Here is a 14,716-nt window from a genome sequence, read left to right as displayed (position 1 = left end):
ATTGATACCACCTAAGTATGTTATTCAACTGAAATTATAGTAATTTTACAGGAGAGATTTGAATGCAAATAGTTCCTCTTCCTTTGGTATAAAATTATTTAATTTTTGTTATTATTACTCGGCAATTGTTATTATTCATCTATGAAAAAAATTACAGTAACATTAAGATCATGGTTTTGTTGTGTTTATATAAAAACAATAAAATACCTTGTTAGATGACTCAGTACACTTACAGGTAGAAGTTCGAAATAAACATATTGTTTGGACTTTTACCATGGAGAGTTGGTAAATCTTAGGTTTTACCGGAAAATCTTAGGATTTACCACTGGTCGGGCTTTTACAGTAACATATACACACAAAGCTAAAATTGCTGGGGGGGGGAAATAAATAGAGCATTGTGAGATTACACGTTTATTTGTATGCACATGCATTTGTTTTACAACTGGATGCTAAGCTAGAATTGATTACAATGTTATGGAATACAGACCCAAATTTGGCTTTAAAATTTAAATACTATTTTGTTTTAAGTTTTCATACCAGATAAGCGTTCACAATTAGATCCTTAATATAAATGTGATAGGTACTCTAGGAAGAATATTATTTCAGTACACCTACATAAAAAGGACACTATTACACAAAATAATGTACCATACAGTAGGTACCTAACATTATTCACCCAGTAGAGTATTTTTGGGTAACTTTAACAATATAAACATTTTTAAGTGTTTTTTTTTAACAAAAGCCCGGCTTTATTGCTTTTTATGTGTTAACAATCAATGAACACTTAAATAAGCACAGCAGTGAATCATTATTTCATAATATTTACTACTTAATGTTATAGGCACACCACATACCTATATATGAAAAATAAATCATGCAAATAATATGCAAGTATAAAAAGTTAAAACGTTTTGTTCTTCATTATACGCAAAATGAAAAGTTACCCAAACTATGATATTTACGATTCTCATCATTCAGAAGGTAGATAATCTTCTTGAAGTGAGACTGGTTTATAAACATTATACAACTTTGATTATAATAATGAACTAATCTAGGACTGGACGAAACAAGACTAAATAGTTATAACGCAATAATATTGTTTATATAAACTGTTATAGCTGTCTTTTTAGAGTATTTTTATAGATACTTTAATATTTAAATAAAACTTTTAAAACATTTTCATAACAAAACACCTACTTAACATATACGACGTGCTTTCAAGGTGTAACAAAACATTCTCAGTCAACGTTCCACACGCAACTTATAATAAAATTTCGGAAGTTAAATACAGAAAGTACTAATTTATTGCTGAAAATGTTAATAACTATGTGTCAAGCCAACCGCAATCCTAGTCATGTATACTGTCATTCGTTTCAATAGCTTATCGGCACTTGGTCGAAGGGCTGTGAAGCTTCACTCGAAGTCTAAAGCGGCGTTTAAGGTAGTCAAAAAGATTATCTTGAGTTCTAATACCAAGACCACTCTTGATCGAGGATATCTAGTTTTAGTAACAACTAAACAACACAACCGCTGTCTTTGTACTTTGTGACTTGTACAGTTCCAAAGCCTGTTGGAATTATTGGCGGAGACATTACTATAAGTTACGCGATTTCACCACCATACTAAGATAAACGAATCTTTCACATTTTCCATCAGCCACTGTTATTTTCAAGTCAAATGCAAAAAGTCATGTCTTGTTTATTACACAGTCAGTCTTAAGATTATTTTTTTTGCATTCTTACCAAGGAAGTACCTGTCACTCAGTCTGTATCCTCTCTCTCAAAATTGTCACAATCATTTGCCAGTCATATGCACGAAGAAAGATGGCTTTGTCACACCTTGATTTTAATAGAAACAACTTAACTTAATCATGGTATACATAAAATAACGAAAAGTTACGACGCCGGCGACGCAGAAGCGAGACGTGCTCTGCCCTCGGCAACTAATTGTTTGTTTAAATAAATATCTTCATCTGTCGAAGTATCAATAAGATCAAGCGTTAATAAGGGCTCGTTCGGATTTAACGGATCCTTTCCGACATCTTTACAAATACCAACGAATTGCTGTTCCACACATAACTCTTGGAACCTTATACAGTCTTCTACAGTCCAGTCTTGATGTAGCGGCCATACATCTGAAAAAAATGTTAGTTAACTACATTTAAATACTTATTCACTGGCGATAGAATAACAACAACTATATGTGTCTACAGTATTTGCTTTACATTAAGAGACTGACGTCGTAGCGATACTGCAAGTTGCTTTCATTCATCAGTGGGCACGGCGAAGGGCAGTTGGTCAACGTTAAAATCTCATTTGATCAGGAAACAGCACTAAATGTTTACTAAAAGTCTATTTACCTTTAATTTCAATGCTCTTTGTTCAATAGATACGAGATAAGGGTATGAAATCTTACCGTAAAGTCGGGCTTTTATGGCTTGTGGCGGTAACGAGCGAGCTAGTGGAGCGCCCGCAGGTACTGGTCGCAGCGCTTTAGTTGCAAATAACGCCAAATCCCCATAATCACAGAAATAAACGGAAACCATTTCAGTCGAGACTGTTCCTGCCACTGTTACCCTAAAACAGATTATTTTACAATATAATATGGTATTGTTATGTCGCTATATAAAACATGCCCAGAGGACCATGTCTAAACATTAAATTCTAAAAAATAAATAAAATATTTCAAAAATACATGTAAAATGATCTTCGACATAATTAAAAGAATAGTATATAAATTATTTACTCGGGGATAATTACTTTACTAAAACTATAGTCACATTTTTTGTAAATAATCTTACCGGTACCAAGAAGCGTCTTTTTCATAATACACTGTATATAATTCTCCACTGACTGGGTTTACAGGCGCATCCAACTCGGACATTTTAGGACATTCGCTTTGAAGAGTTGCCATCATAGTTTGAAGCGTGCATCGGTTGTTATTAGGTTGGACCTGTAATGTTTCAGAAATTAAATCTTTACAACTCTATCCACATCGTACGTGATTCACTTTATAAATGAAATAGTATTTTTTTTTTATGATTTACCGCTGAATAACATTTAAAATTAATATACTTGTTATGGTTGTAATATTGTATCTATTGTATAATAAGGATTGTCAGTCATATCAAATATATAAAGTTCATTCGATATATAAATTACGTATTATTCTGTACTAACAACGAAGTTCCACGGGTTAGCTGCCATAGCGATGTAGACATCGAAACATTTTCCGGGCGCAGGCAACGTCGGCGGCGGTAGCACGGCACCACTGGTGGGACGCTCGTCTCCGACCATCGACGGGTTACGGAATATGCGCTCCTTCTTTTTGTGTAACGCTTCAACGTGATCCGTGGGCTCCTTCTCGTCTTCCTTCAATTTGCCGCTAACATAAAAGAAGCAGAATTAAGGTACATGTATAAGTACGGACAACGTCAACCGAGAGGTTCGTTCGACTCATCAGAATTCAGAAATCTACTCCGGTTAGACGAATTCAAAGCGGCGGGCGTAACGATATCGAGAACTCACTTCTGCAAGAAATCGTACTCCATGACGATGGAGTTGTTGACGGAGGCCAGGATGTGCTGCGGGCCCGTGCGCACGAACAGCTCCACGTGCGGCGCGCCCGGCGCCGACGACGGCAGCGCGCGACACAGCACGCGCGCGCCCAGCAGCAGCTCCCGCAGCCGCGCCACCATGGCGCCCGCCGCGCGCTCCGCCGCGCCCAGCCGCACCGCCAGCGCCTGCACACATCTGCGTCAGCGACCGACCGCGCCGCGCCTCCCCCGCCCCCCGGCCCCGCACTCACCTGGTACGGGAAGGCGTTCAGCGCCGGCGAGAACGACTGGAGGGGCACCAGCGACGACAGCGGCGCTCGCAGTATCAGACCGCTGTCGACCAACTGCGTTCTCACCGTGCCCTCGCCGTCGACCCCGCTGATGATGGTGCAGCGAACCCTGTCCGAAGAATATGCGTAGGAGATAATGATCTGATCCGATCTGCGGCTTCGAGAGGCGTCGAGACTCGAGGCTTCATTACGAAAAATGTGCAGACGGAATTTAGTGAAAATTTGCCGAAGAGGCGCCGTCGATTTTTTTCTAATGGCTATATCGAGTCGAAAGATACGCGACACGTCGATCTCGTCCGACGTGAAGTGTAGAGGGGCTCTCCTCCTACTATCGTCGACTACCTATCCTTAAACGTCTCTAGTGGACGCCGCAGGAAGCATTTATACAGTTCCACTTAATCGTCAAACCCGATACACGACAGGAGGTCCGTCCGCTCCCGGCGGCGGTACGTACCAGTCCCCGGCCAGCGTGCGCACGATGTAGAGCGTGCCGGCGTTGGGCGCGGGCGCCTGCGGCGCGGGCGGCAGCGGGCGGCGGTAGGGCCCCTCGGCCAGCAGCGCCAGCGCGCCGCGCACCAGCGCCGCGCCGCCCGCGCGCGACACCCACACGCGGCCCTCCTCCGTCACGCAGCCCACCTCCACCTCGCACGCTTTCTGCGGGACACGGCGCGCGTTAGTACGTTCCGCGACCACCTCGACGATCCGACATCGCGCGGTTCGAGCCGGCTACCTGTGTGACCGTGAAGGCTCCGGCGATGCAGAAGTCGTGCACGATCTCCTTGTTGAGGTTGAGGTCCCGCTGCGTGGAGGTGTCGTAGAGCACGACGGCCACGGAGGGGTCGGAGGGGTCGTGGCGCGGGCCGGGCGCCGCCACCAGCACCTCGCCGGGCAGGCGGCGCCGCACCAGCTCGGCGCCCAGCGTGCTCGCCGCCAGCTCCTCGGCGCCCTCCAGCCGACATAGGACCGCCTTATTGAAATCATTTCAAAAATCTCACTACAATATTTCAATTCACCATTAAAATAACTCAATAACGGCAATTGACAGTTAGTATGGCAATCAACGTAGTGGATCGTAACACGTCGGACGAGTCTTTATAGTTTATACATAAATTAGCGACGACAATCGAACCTTACTATTCATTCTAAAGTAGATACTCCCGACGACTTATGCTCACGCGTTCATTTTATAACGAAACAATAAATATAAATAACGATGAGAGACTGAGCTAGTGTTGCATTTGTGTAAGACATAATATATAAATTGGCAATAATTCTCTAATAAATATATTATATTTGTCGCTAAAACGTTACCTGGGCTGGTATCTTCCTAAATTGTGGTTCCAGAATTTTGATCTTTTTAATGTAAACAACGTCATCATCGCCATGATCGCCGAGAAACACAGTAGCTGTCTCGTCTTCTATGTCCAAAAGTTTAGCCCGTTGCCAACCACCGTCGTCTAAATTAACTGCATACCTAAAATAACGAAATTATATAACATTACATTCACACACTTACGCAACAATATAATAATGCTAAAATTACTCTACCGTAAATACACAGTTAAAATATTTCTTTATACCTAGACATAAAAAATTATTTGTGAATATTAACGAAAAGAGCTTACCAGGCATTTTTAATCAGCATTGACTTATCGACCGGCGTGCCAGAATGTTCATAATATCTTGACATATCCACTAAAAGAGCTTCGAAGGCATCCTATTATTTATAGAAACAAATATTATTGCACACATTAAATGATTAAATACAGAAGATTCAACCAAAAAATTAAAAGATAAAGTTCATTAGTATATTCTTTTTTGTAAATTCTTAGTATAACTTAGTTCAATTCTCGTCAAATTTTATCTAGTTCTACTTATTTCAGAATGCATTAACCATTCATGTTTGGAACAGATTCCTACTTTTTGGTTTTTCTACTTCTAAACTACACCCAGTATGTCTGACTATATTGTAAAATTACATTAATTTACTTACACTAAAAAGCGGTCCGATGATTCTTAACCAAATCTCAAGTGTAGAATTAGCAACGGTAACAAACACATTCCAGAAATCATCTTCCGGGAATTTCAATGGCGGTAAATCCGTGTCCATCGCGTCGTCTATAAAAGTCGTTTCTAACGGTGCTTCCTGCTAAAAAGTATAAAACAAAAACTATTATGAACTTGCTTTCATTCATTTCATATCAACACTGAGTATTATAACGTAGTATTATTTATATAGAGGCATATAGCCGATCTAATAGCATTATTAAGAGCCTAACATTGTTTGCTACGTATATTTGTCCTTCCTTTCATAGACCTACCTAGTCTAGTATCTGTGTACTAAAAAGAAACAAATATCTATCAAGTTATTTACGACAAGCACTGTGACGGGAAATTTAGATGATAATATTATTTAATCTAGATATAATCAGAACAGGTTGTGAAAATCAATAGGAGTACTAAAGTTGAATATGTGTGAATATTTATTGTTCATTCGTATTTATACACTGAATATTTTTTGGATTGATAATTGATTGTATCTTTAAATACATACCTCTTTACTGGGAAGTAAAACTAAACGTCCATTAACAACTCGATCCTTTATTATTTTTGGACAATTTTCAACTAACTCTTGCCAATTTTTGGGCAAGTTTTCACCATATTTTTCTCTAAAATATAAAATATGTAGTAATTAGGTATACAATATCACCAACAGTAGGTGTAAATATTCGTTCTACATATTTTAGAGACAAGGGCAGTAAGTGAATGTCAAACAAATAGTTCTTAGCCTGTATAGCGTCGAATTGTGTTGTACTAAAACATACATCAGTGACAAATAGAGCGCCGGCACTGGCACTGACTAGGACTGACCTACCTTGTCGAGCGCGAAGCCTGGCAAAACGGGGCCATTGAGATTTTTAAGCGGTCTATAAAGTGGTTATGTTTGGCAATTTCTTCAAATAATTAACAATTGCATGATATTGTACCTGTATAGATGTGGTACCATATTAGCCCAAATACCAGCCTCATGTTCGGATACGAGTTGAGTGAGACAGACGATCGCATTGCTGCTGGAAGAAGTAGGAACCTCTCCAAATTCATTACTTTGTATTGAGTTAAGTAACTTTACCGCGGCCACTTCTCTCGCCATTTCTTCAGATGGTGAGGAGTCCGGATAAGAAAATGAGGAATACGTGCCGACCTACAATTTAGGAGTAATTCATTACAACGTGAAAAATACTAATTCCATCAGCCTGACAAATAGACCTGCTTCCCATCATTTCACTGTTATGGTCATGAGTATGACCTCTGTGGCGCGGTCGGTAGTATATGCGACTGCGGTGGGAGAGGTCTCGGGTTTGAATCCTGGGTCGAGCCAAAAAGTCTTTTCTGAGATTTTCCGTTAAGAATTTCTTAGAGATTGCCCGGAGTTAGGAAGTCGAGGTCGAAGACCTCCGTGCCTCGGAAAGCACGTAAAGCCGTCGGTCCTGCGCCTGACCCCTCACTGGTCGTGTCGGTTATCCGTCCCACCAAACAATGAGAGTGATGGATTAGAGAGTGTACCTGTATATTGTGCACACACTTGGACACTATAAACAAAGTCCTGCACAGATGGCCAGTTTCAATGAAACTGACCGCCGTAGCCGTATATCGGCTAGGAGGACGTTAATCATGAGTATGAATATAATATGATTCTTGCTGCTTATAGCAGTATCATGAGCGAATATATTTTATGTTTCACCTTATAATACATTCATACATTGGTTTATATAAATTGGGTAGCAGAGATAACTTATCATAGAATACTAACTTTTACTGTACAGTCGTAGGTAACGGGTCCCCGTTTTGGTCGGAAATCATGAACTTTATACACAGGCTCGGGTAGTCCCAGTTTTTTACAATACCATTCTAATTTAATTACGCCTGATGTGGAATCTGGTGGTGGTTCTAAGTTATGAGCCGGCACAACGTTAGTAACTGGACCACTACTTTCCTAAATAGGAAAGAAAATAAAATTAAACAATTTATTCAAACTAATAATAAAAAATAAATAAAAACATAGTAAGTACAGTACTACTAACCAGACATTCGTTGTTAGCAGCTGGCAGTTGTAATGGTATCAAGTCTACTGTGTTGAGACGGTCTCGCAAGTTCGATAGCCTCTGAGATGCTGACACCTTCCCGCCGTGTTTAACATCGGTATCACTATTAGCCCGCATTGGATGCTTGAACTAGGCATAAATAGAAATTAATTTGAATTTTTGATTAAATTTCAGACAAATATCGGTTTTAGTTTACTTAACGAACATGTTAAATCGAAAAAAAAACAGAACAGCAGTATTACAAATGTCTACTAAAAAAGGGAATATCTTACTTTATGCCCTTCATCTTCATTATGCACATTGACTTCTTTCATGGGTTGAGACAGTTGGTTTGGGCCCCTCGATACTTTCTCTGTGTGGTCATTATTTGTCTTCGATGTTTGTTTTGCATTCGGATATACAGTTTTCGTTTCGTTCGACTTTGAATTATACTTGTTACTCTGTAGAAATACATAACAAGATTATTATTATTATTATGTAAGTCTGTACCTCATCTCGGGACTATGGAGTCCCGGATTTTTGGTAGGCGTGCGTGGGGCCGAAGCCAACACGTAGAGGCCCTTTTCGACTGCTTTAATATTTCAAAAATGTATGATGTCACAATCCGGTGATTATCCCTGTTTACACTATAAAATGCACCCAAGGACAATCACCGGACTGTGTGGAACTATGGCAAAACTAATGGAAAAAACTACTTGGGCTATTGGGATGGGTTGCTTGTGGACTGGAGTGTAGGTGATCTGTAGGGACTATGGCGCCTGCCGATAACTATGTTAAAAACATGTAAAAGTGGCAGACGGAGACTTGCCAACTCACAAACTGGGCCCCCTAAACTAGTCGCTGAAAATGCAACAAGAGGGCAACAGGGACGTGAGCGGCTGAAGGACGGAGAGGCCTCGCTGGACGTTAAACTCAGATCATTTGCTCCCTGAGGGTCCGGCATCACTGGCCCACTAGCCACTTACGCTCAGCATCCGTCCTCCGAACAGAGTGGGAGCTCTGCTCTTGCGACTCCACTCTGGACGGCCAATAAAGGCAAGCCAGAGGCGGGGGACCGCTTCCTCGTCAGTTTTCACTCCGACCAGCCAACTAAGGCAAGCCGGAGATGAGGAAGGGTGACTTCCCCCTGGAGCACTCAGGTACCGCGGGGTCGCTACTCCCCGTCACCTCGCCTCGAGGTGCCCTGCGGGCTTATTATTATTATTATTATCAGCCCATATTGTCCCACTGCAGGGCAAAGGCCTCCCTTCCCTCTTTCCATCTATCTCTGTCTAAAGCTATTTGATGCCAATCTTTAGTATGAGAGTCCAACTCATCTCGCCATCTCTTTCTAAAGATTAAAAAGATTATAAATATAAAAGTAGTTTAAGGTGATTTACGTCAGATTTTAAGTTGCGTGAAACAGGTACTTTGGGGCCGTTCAAGTATTACGTAAGCAGATTTATTACAATAATAATTATTAACCCCCTCCCCATGCTTACGTAAACATTTTTAAATTAATTAATTTTCTTTTGTACATACTTGTATGCGACTTTTCAAAACTTTCAAACTATTTTTGTATACCTTGGATTTATCCATTTGAATCGACATCTTATTTAAACACTAAACTTTGGCTAATGGAATCAACGGTAACACAAATGTTAACTGGCTTTGCTATGCTTACAATACGTCTACTCGCTTGTGAAAAAGTAAATAACTACCGATGACATAATCATCATCTTGACCCCCATGTCATCCAAAAAAGCAAAGCAAAGAACCCCCGCCCTCCCATAATGCTCATGTAATACAACGGTCCCTTTAACGAAACTAAATAAAAGTAATGGAAAAAATGTAACTCCCTGAAAGTCATTTATCTATTATTATTTATAATATAAAACTGAAGAGTTGGTCTTTTTGTTTGTATGAACGCGCTAATCTCAGAGACTACTGGTTCGAATTGAAAAAAATCGTGTTGAATACTCTTTTTATTGGGAAAGGCTTTAGGCTGTATATTGTCACGCTATGACTGATAGAAGTGAAGCAGCAATAAATATGTAATGAAAACGAGAACACTAAGGTCCTCGCGAACAAAATCGCGGGCGCCCGCAACTTCATAAAAAAAGCTACCATTCCAACAGGACGATGGCGAAGATTAACTAACAATTATTTCTAATACACACACAACATTGAAAATCGACTGGTAAGTTGCCTTGGATTTATAACTTTCATTACTTGCGTGGGAGCTGACTGCTTATTTATACCACTTGACGATTATTGTGTATTTAAGAACATACTTATGATACTATTAATTACCTTGTGATAATTGTTATTGTTAAATGAAGCATTTGCCTTCACTCTATAATATTGATTGGAGTAAGCGTTGTTATAATTCGATGTGAAACCTGGTGGTGCTGGTTTTCGCCAAGATCCTTGTTTTTTTGGAAACCGATTCTGAAAATGGTTTTGCTATATGTAATAAAATTTTATAAATTAAAATTTGTTATCATACATAAATAATACATTATTCCCAAAACATGAAAAAATTTAAAAAGCTCATCGCATAAATATTACTCTCAGTAGACTCAACTAAAACACCAGGAGGTTGAAAAACTACACCTTGACAACCCAAAAGAAGCTGGATATAGATGCAGTTTACTAAAAGAAGAAGATAATCAAATAATATAAAACTTACAGGGTAGCTTAATTTCGGTGTTGCCTTTTTACTAGGTTTTTGACGAGCTACCATTGTGGCTATATGTTGGGTTTCTTGGCTGGCAATCGCATCAACATACCATTCTCCATTTATTTGAGTCACCTTAAAGCCAGGCACATCTAGGAAGAGTTTATCTAGTGATGGATAACCAAGCTTCTTGAATGGAATCCATTCTCCTTGAAGTTCCCGATAATCTCCTGAATGTATTAAAATAAATTATTTGATTATTATTACTCTTTCATACCATCTGTATTACTAATAAGTATTGCGTAAGCTCTGATATATTAAAATGTTCTGATCTGATAAGTTAAACAGTGATTTGACATGTTCTACAGTTTTGGCATAAAATATTTACTTACGATTACATTGCTTTATAGTCAAAGCTCCTTTAACAGATATAAGGGTGGCTCTCAAAGCTTGGATAACTTGTTCTTTATCCGCCATCACTGGCAACTGAAAACAAAATTTCATTTATTGCAGCTGTTAAATAAAATTAATTTGCTATGTTGATAGTCTTTTAATGTAAATTTAAACTGTTTATTTTTATTTAGATACATTAATTAGATATTTTTTATACCTTTCAAGTGAAGCAATCAAGAATAAACCTCATTTCAAAACTGTATGCGTCTTGTAGACGCCTGTAGCAATGAAATGGCATACAGCATATATAATATCAGGTAGCTTTATATGAAATATACCCATGATTCTCTATAATAACAATGTTATTTCCATAGTATGGAGAAACATAGGTGATAATAGAGGGAGAGCCTATTGCCATTTACTAGGCACATTATATAACTCTGAAGTACTATTGAGAAAAATTCTAATATAAATTAGGATAGTGCTTTGCCTAAGTTGAAGACATACTCTACTGACTGTGCCACGGATGCAGTCAGTTCAAGACCATATGATAAGGCAAGAACAAAAGTGAACACAATACACCATTCATCTTACTTAGAAAATAAACTGATAAAAACTTAAATGAACTGTATACTATTTAGATATGAAATATAAATGTGAAAGAATTAAAAAAGCAGTTGTTAGGTAATAATTTAATCTTGTATCTTAGGGCTTCACTCGCTACAGTTTAATGTAAAGACGTACATTATAGCACAATACATCTCATTACATCTTTCCATAGAAATTGACAAAAGACTGCACATATGATACAGTTTTACATCTTCATATTTAAAGATACAGAGTGGTACAAAAGTATGAGCAAAATATTACATTTGATACTTCTTGCCAGTTGAAAAGTACATCAATCAGGGATTATGAAGGGTATTACAATAGAATAATGCATCTTTATTAACTCTGACAAGTTACTAAAACATAACATTACCTGTTGAGTGTGATACATAACAATAATGTACATTTATACACATTATAGCTGCCCTGTGAATTCCCCTAAAAGGACTTAAGGTGAATGAGATCTTTTTTTATAACAGACTTGAACTGATTCATGTACTAATTAACTGCTACTGACAATTATATTAATAAATATTTGACATTTTCCCCCAATCAAGTTTATTCAGTAATTAATCCCTGATAGATGTAAAGTTTACTGAATGGAGAAAATATAGTTAATTGTCTGCTAATATATTTGTAGATGGTGCAGTTATAACATTATTATATGTATGTTTCAGACTACTAGGTACTACTTCATGACTCAATGGAGCACTAAACTACATTCAATTGATGTTGTAAATGAAAACACGCAAAGTAAATGTTTGTAAAACGTCTAGTGCTGTTAACATATTGTCAAGTTAAGGTAGTAAGCTAGAAGTTTCCGTTTACTTAGTTTGAACAGTTTATTTGTTGTTACGAAACACCACAACATATTGCTGATTTATGTAAGTATAACATATGTACCTGCAAAATCTAGTTACCGGTGGAGAATAGTGACGGTAAATGTATCCCAATTATCGACAAATACTATGCACCTACGGCATCAGCGGCCAGTTCAACATCAGTAAAAAAATACCCATTTGAATTATTACGAAAACACTCCTGAAATCCTTGCCTGAAACAATCCGTGACGTGTAAGCAAGAGAAATCAGATCATTTTAACAACAATAATCACTGTACTAAACACTACTTTCACTGTTCAAAAAAACATTTTAGAAACGAGACCTAGTAGATTTTACGGACATCAATATAAGTTGGAATAAATCTTACCAGGTTTCAACTCAATTAATAGGAAGTATTTAAGATAACTTCACAAAATAAATTTCAATTTATCAATCCTGCACTTTTTGTTAACCAGGTACTGCCAACCAATAGACAGACTAACGATGTGCGGTATCGATTATTAATAATCGATTAATCGATTATAAGAATAATTTTTTACAATCGATTGATTTATAGGTAATCGATTGTAATCGATTTTTGGAAGAAATCTTTTAACCCCTTACCGCATACCAATCCTTATGTTTGATTATGTTTTTTTTTGTAGTTAAACAACAATGATTAACACAAAAATTTGATTTGCATGGAATAAAGAACACTGTCGTGTATTGGTACGTAATTAATTTGTCTGTGGTAACTGTCACCTGTTAAATATAAGTTATGGTATTTCTATTTGCTAAGGGAATCCCCGCTTCTATAGGTAGTAAACGGTTGTAGTACAGGGTAAAAGTTAAAACTTTTTAAATCACTAAGTGATTATGTTACGTTTGATTTTCAGTTTAAATATTGTTTTTGTTTTTAAAAAAGAAGTGAGTATGTTCTATTTGAGTTTTATTTTCTAAAAATGTGATTGTTGTGTTGCTTGTTTCATTTAAATAATCTTGATTTAAGACATTTAGACGACACTTTAAATTTCAGTCTAATAATCGATTATTAATCGATTAACAATCGATAATATAAGATTACATAATCGATTAATCGATTATTCAAATAATCGAATCGGCACATCATTAAGACAGACAGTTTCATGCAGTCAATGCAATGTTGCCACTTAATACCAAATTGCTAGGCACCTAAGCTCGAGCATAGCGTAACCTATGTATATTATTGTTATTAAAATTTGAAAACAATATACCTAGTACTACCTCTGCACTACCTTCCACTACCACTGCTTTCGTACATTACCTTACCTGTGACCTTACTCTAACTTTGGTTTACTTTGCTTTTATTTATAGCTCTTTATCTGACCCGTAGACAGAGTAACTCTCACTAAAGTCCGTAGTCTGAGTGGGTAACTATACTTTTTTACCCGTTCAACAACGTGCCGCTGCAATGGCTTATTTCTGCAACGTGTAGGTAGGGTTAGGGGTTAATAATCATGTAACAAACAAAAAAATAACATTGTTAGCTAATTGAAAAAACTTAAATGTCAGACATACTAAATAATAAAATAATGTAATCAAAACTGTAACACTCTGTACAAACAATCAAAGTACCTACATCTAACGGCAAAGCAGAGTCGCAAGAAAAGAAAGGCTTTATTGTAGTAGCATTCTTTCTCATTTTAATTTCATTGATTCGAATATCATATGACTCCTGAGCCCGGTGAACGAACTATACTCGAGTTGATTATGTACAGGCTGTTGAATTTTTTAATATAGTTAATTGTTAATAAGTCGGTAATTAATAATAATAATAATACAGGTCGACATCGGGTCCGTGAAGGGCCCGATAGTACCTGCCGTGCAGCTCCTTGCTCCGCCACACATCCACGCGGTCCCCAACGTCCATCACCACAGGCCGTCGCCAGTTCTCGTTAGCCAAGGACAGAGGAGTGAGTCCTTTATCAACTGCAACCACATCTCGGTGCAACCCCACGTCAGTGCTGAGAAAATAATCTCGAAGACTGCACACCTCGCGGTTGTGGAGCCTGGCCTGGCCACCTGGCTCATGAGATTGTCGACATGTGGGATGTGGATTCCGCGATTATTGTCCCCATAGTCGTGTCAGTTAACGGACTTATAGCTAAGAGTCTCGACCAACATCTCCGGAGGCTTGCGTTGGGCAGCTGGGTCAAGGGCCTGATGCAGAAGGCGGTTCTTCTCGGCACGGCACGAATCGTTAGGAGGTTCCTCGCCCTGGAGTCCTAACCGCCGGTACTTTGGAC

At 38.4% G+C, this 14,716-nt stretch overlaps 1 protein-coding gene across 4 annotated transcripts; it reads right to left on the bottom strand.

The window, feature by feature from the left end:
- Window positions 1–395: 395 nt before the first annotated feature.
- Window positions 396–12,942, bottom strand: tapas (tudor domain-containing protein 7 tapas). 4 transcript variants are annotated; one of them, XM_076116161.1, is made up of 21 exons: window positions 12,820–12,942; window positions 12,514–12,664; window positions 11,001–11,094; window positions 10,621–10,838; window positions 10,242–10,394; window positions 8,222–8,389; window positions 7,929–8,078; window positions 7,658–7,840; window positions 6,834–7,048; window positions 6,401–6,515; window positions 5,840–5,995; window positions 5,472–5,563; window positions 5,158–5,320; window positions 4,577–4,813; window positions 4,301–4,500; window positions 3,808–3,955; window positions 3,528–3,742; window positions 3,180–3,384; window positions 2,801–2,952; window positions 2,416–2,576; window positions 396–2,134 (listed from the first exon to the last, which is right to left on the bottom strand). In XM_076116161.1, exons 3-21 carry the CDS (start codon window positions 11,083–11,085, stop codon window positions 1,896–1,898), a joined length of 3,255 nt encoding a protein of 1,084 aa, XP_075972276.1. In that variant the 5' UTR covers window positions 11,086–11,094; window positions 12,514–12,664; window positions 12,820–12,942; the 3' UTR covers window positions 396–1,895. The 4 variants fall into 4 exon arrangements, with proteins under 4 accessions (XP_075972276.1, XP_075972301.1, XP_075972285.1 ...); XM_076116186.1 differs by having other exon boundaries at window positions 10,242–10,379; XM_076116170.1 differs by having other exon boundaries at window positions 12,531–12,664.
- Window positions 12,943–14,716: the final 1,774 nt, after the last annotated feature.

Source organism: Anticarsia gemmatalis, chromosome 1, assembly GCF_050436995.1.
Source record: "Anticarsia gemmatalis isolate Benzon Research Colony breed Stoneville strain chromosome 1, ilAntGemm2 primary, whole genome shotgun sequence".
Lineage (NCBI taxonomy): Eukaryota > Metazoa > Arthropoda > Insecta > Lepidoptera > Erebidae > Anticarsia > Anticarsia gemmatalis.
The sequence above is the reverse complement of the archived record's forward strand: the minus strand, read 5'-3'. Positions and strand labels throughout refer to the sequence as shown.

Coding starts and splice junctions, on each gene's coding strand:
- tapas (XM_076116161.1), bottom strand. CDS start 11,085: ATGGCGGATAAAGAACAAGTTATCCAAGCTTTGAGAGCCACCCTTATA. Junction 2,577..2,800: donor AAAGACGCTTCTTGGTACCG/GTAAGATTATTT, acceptor AATCTGTTTTAG/GGTAACAGTGGCAGGAACAG. Junction 2,135..2,415: donor CATAAAAGCCCGACTTTACG/GTAAGATTTCAT, acceptor CATTTTTTTCAG/ATGTATGGCCGCTACATCAA.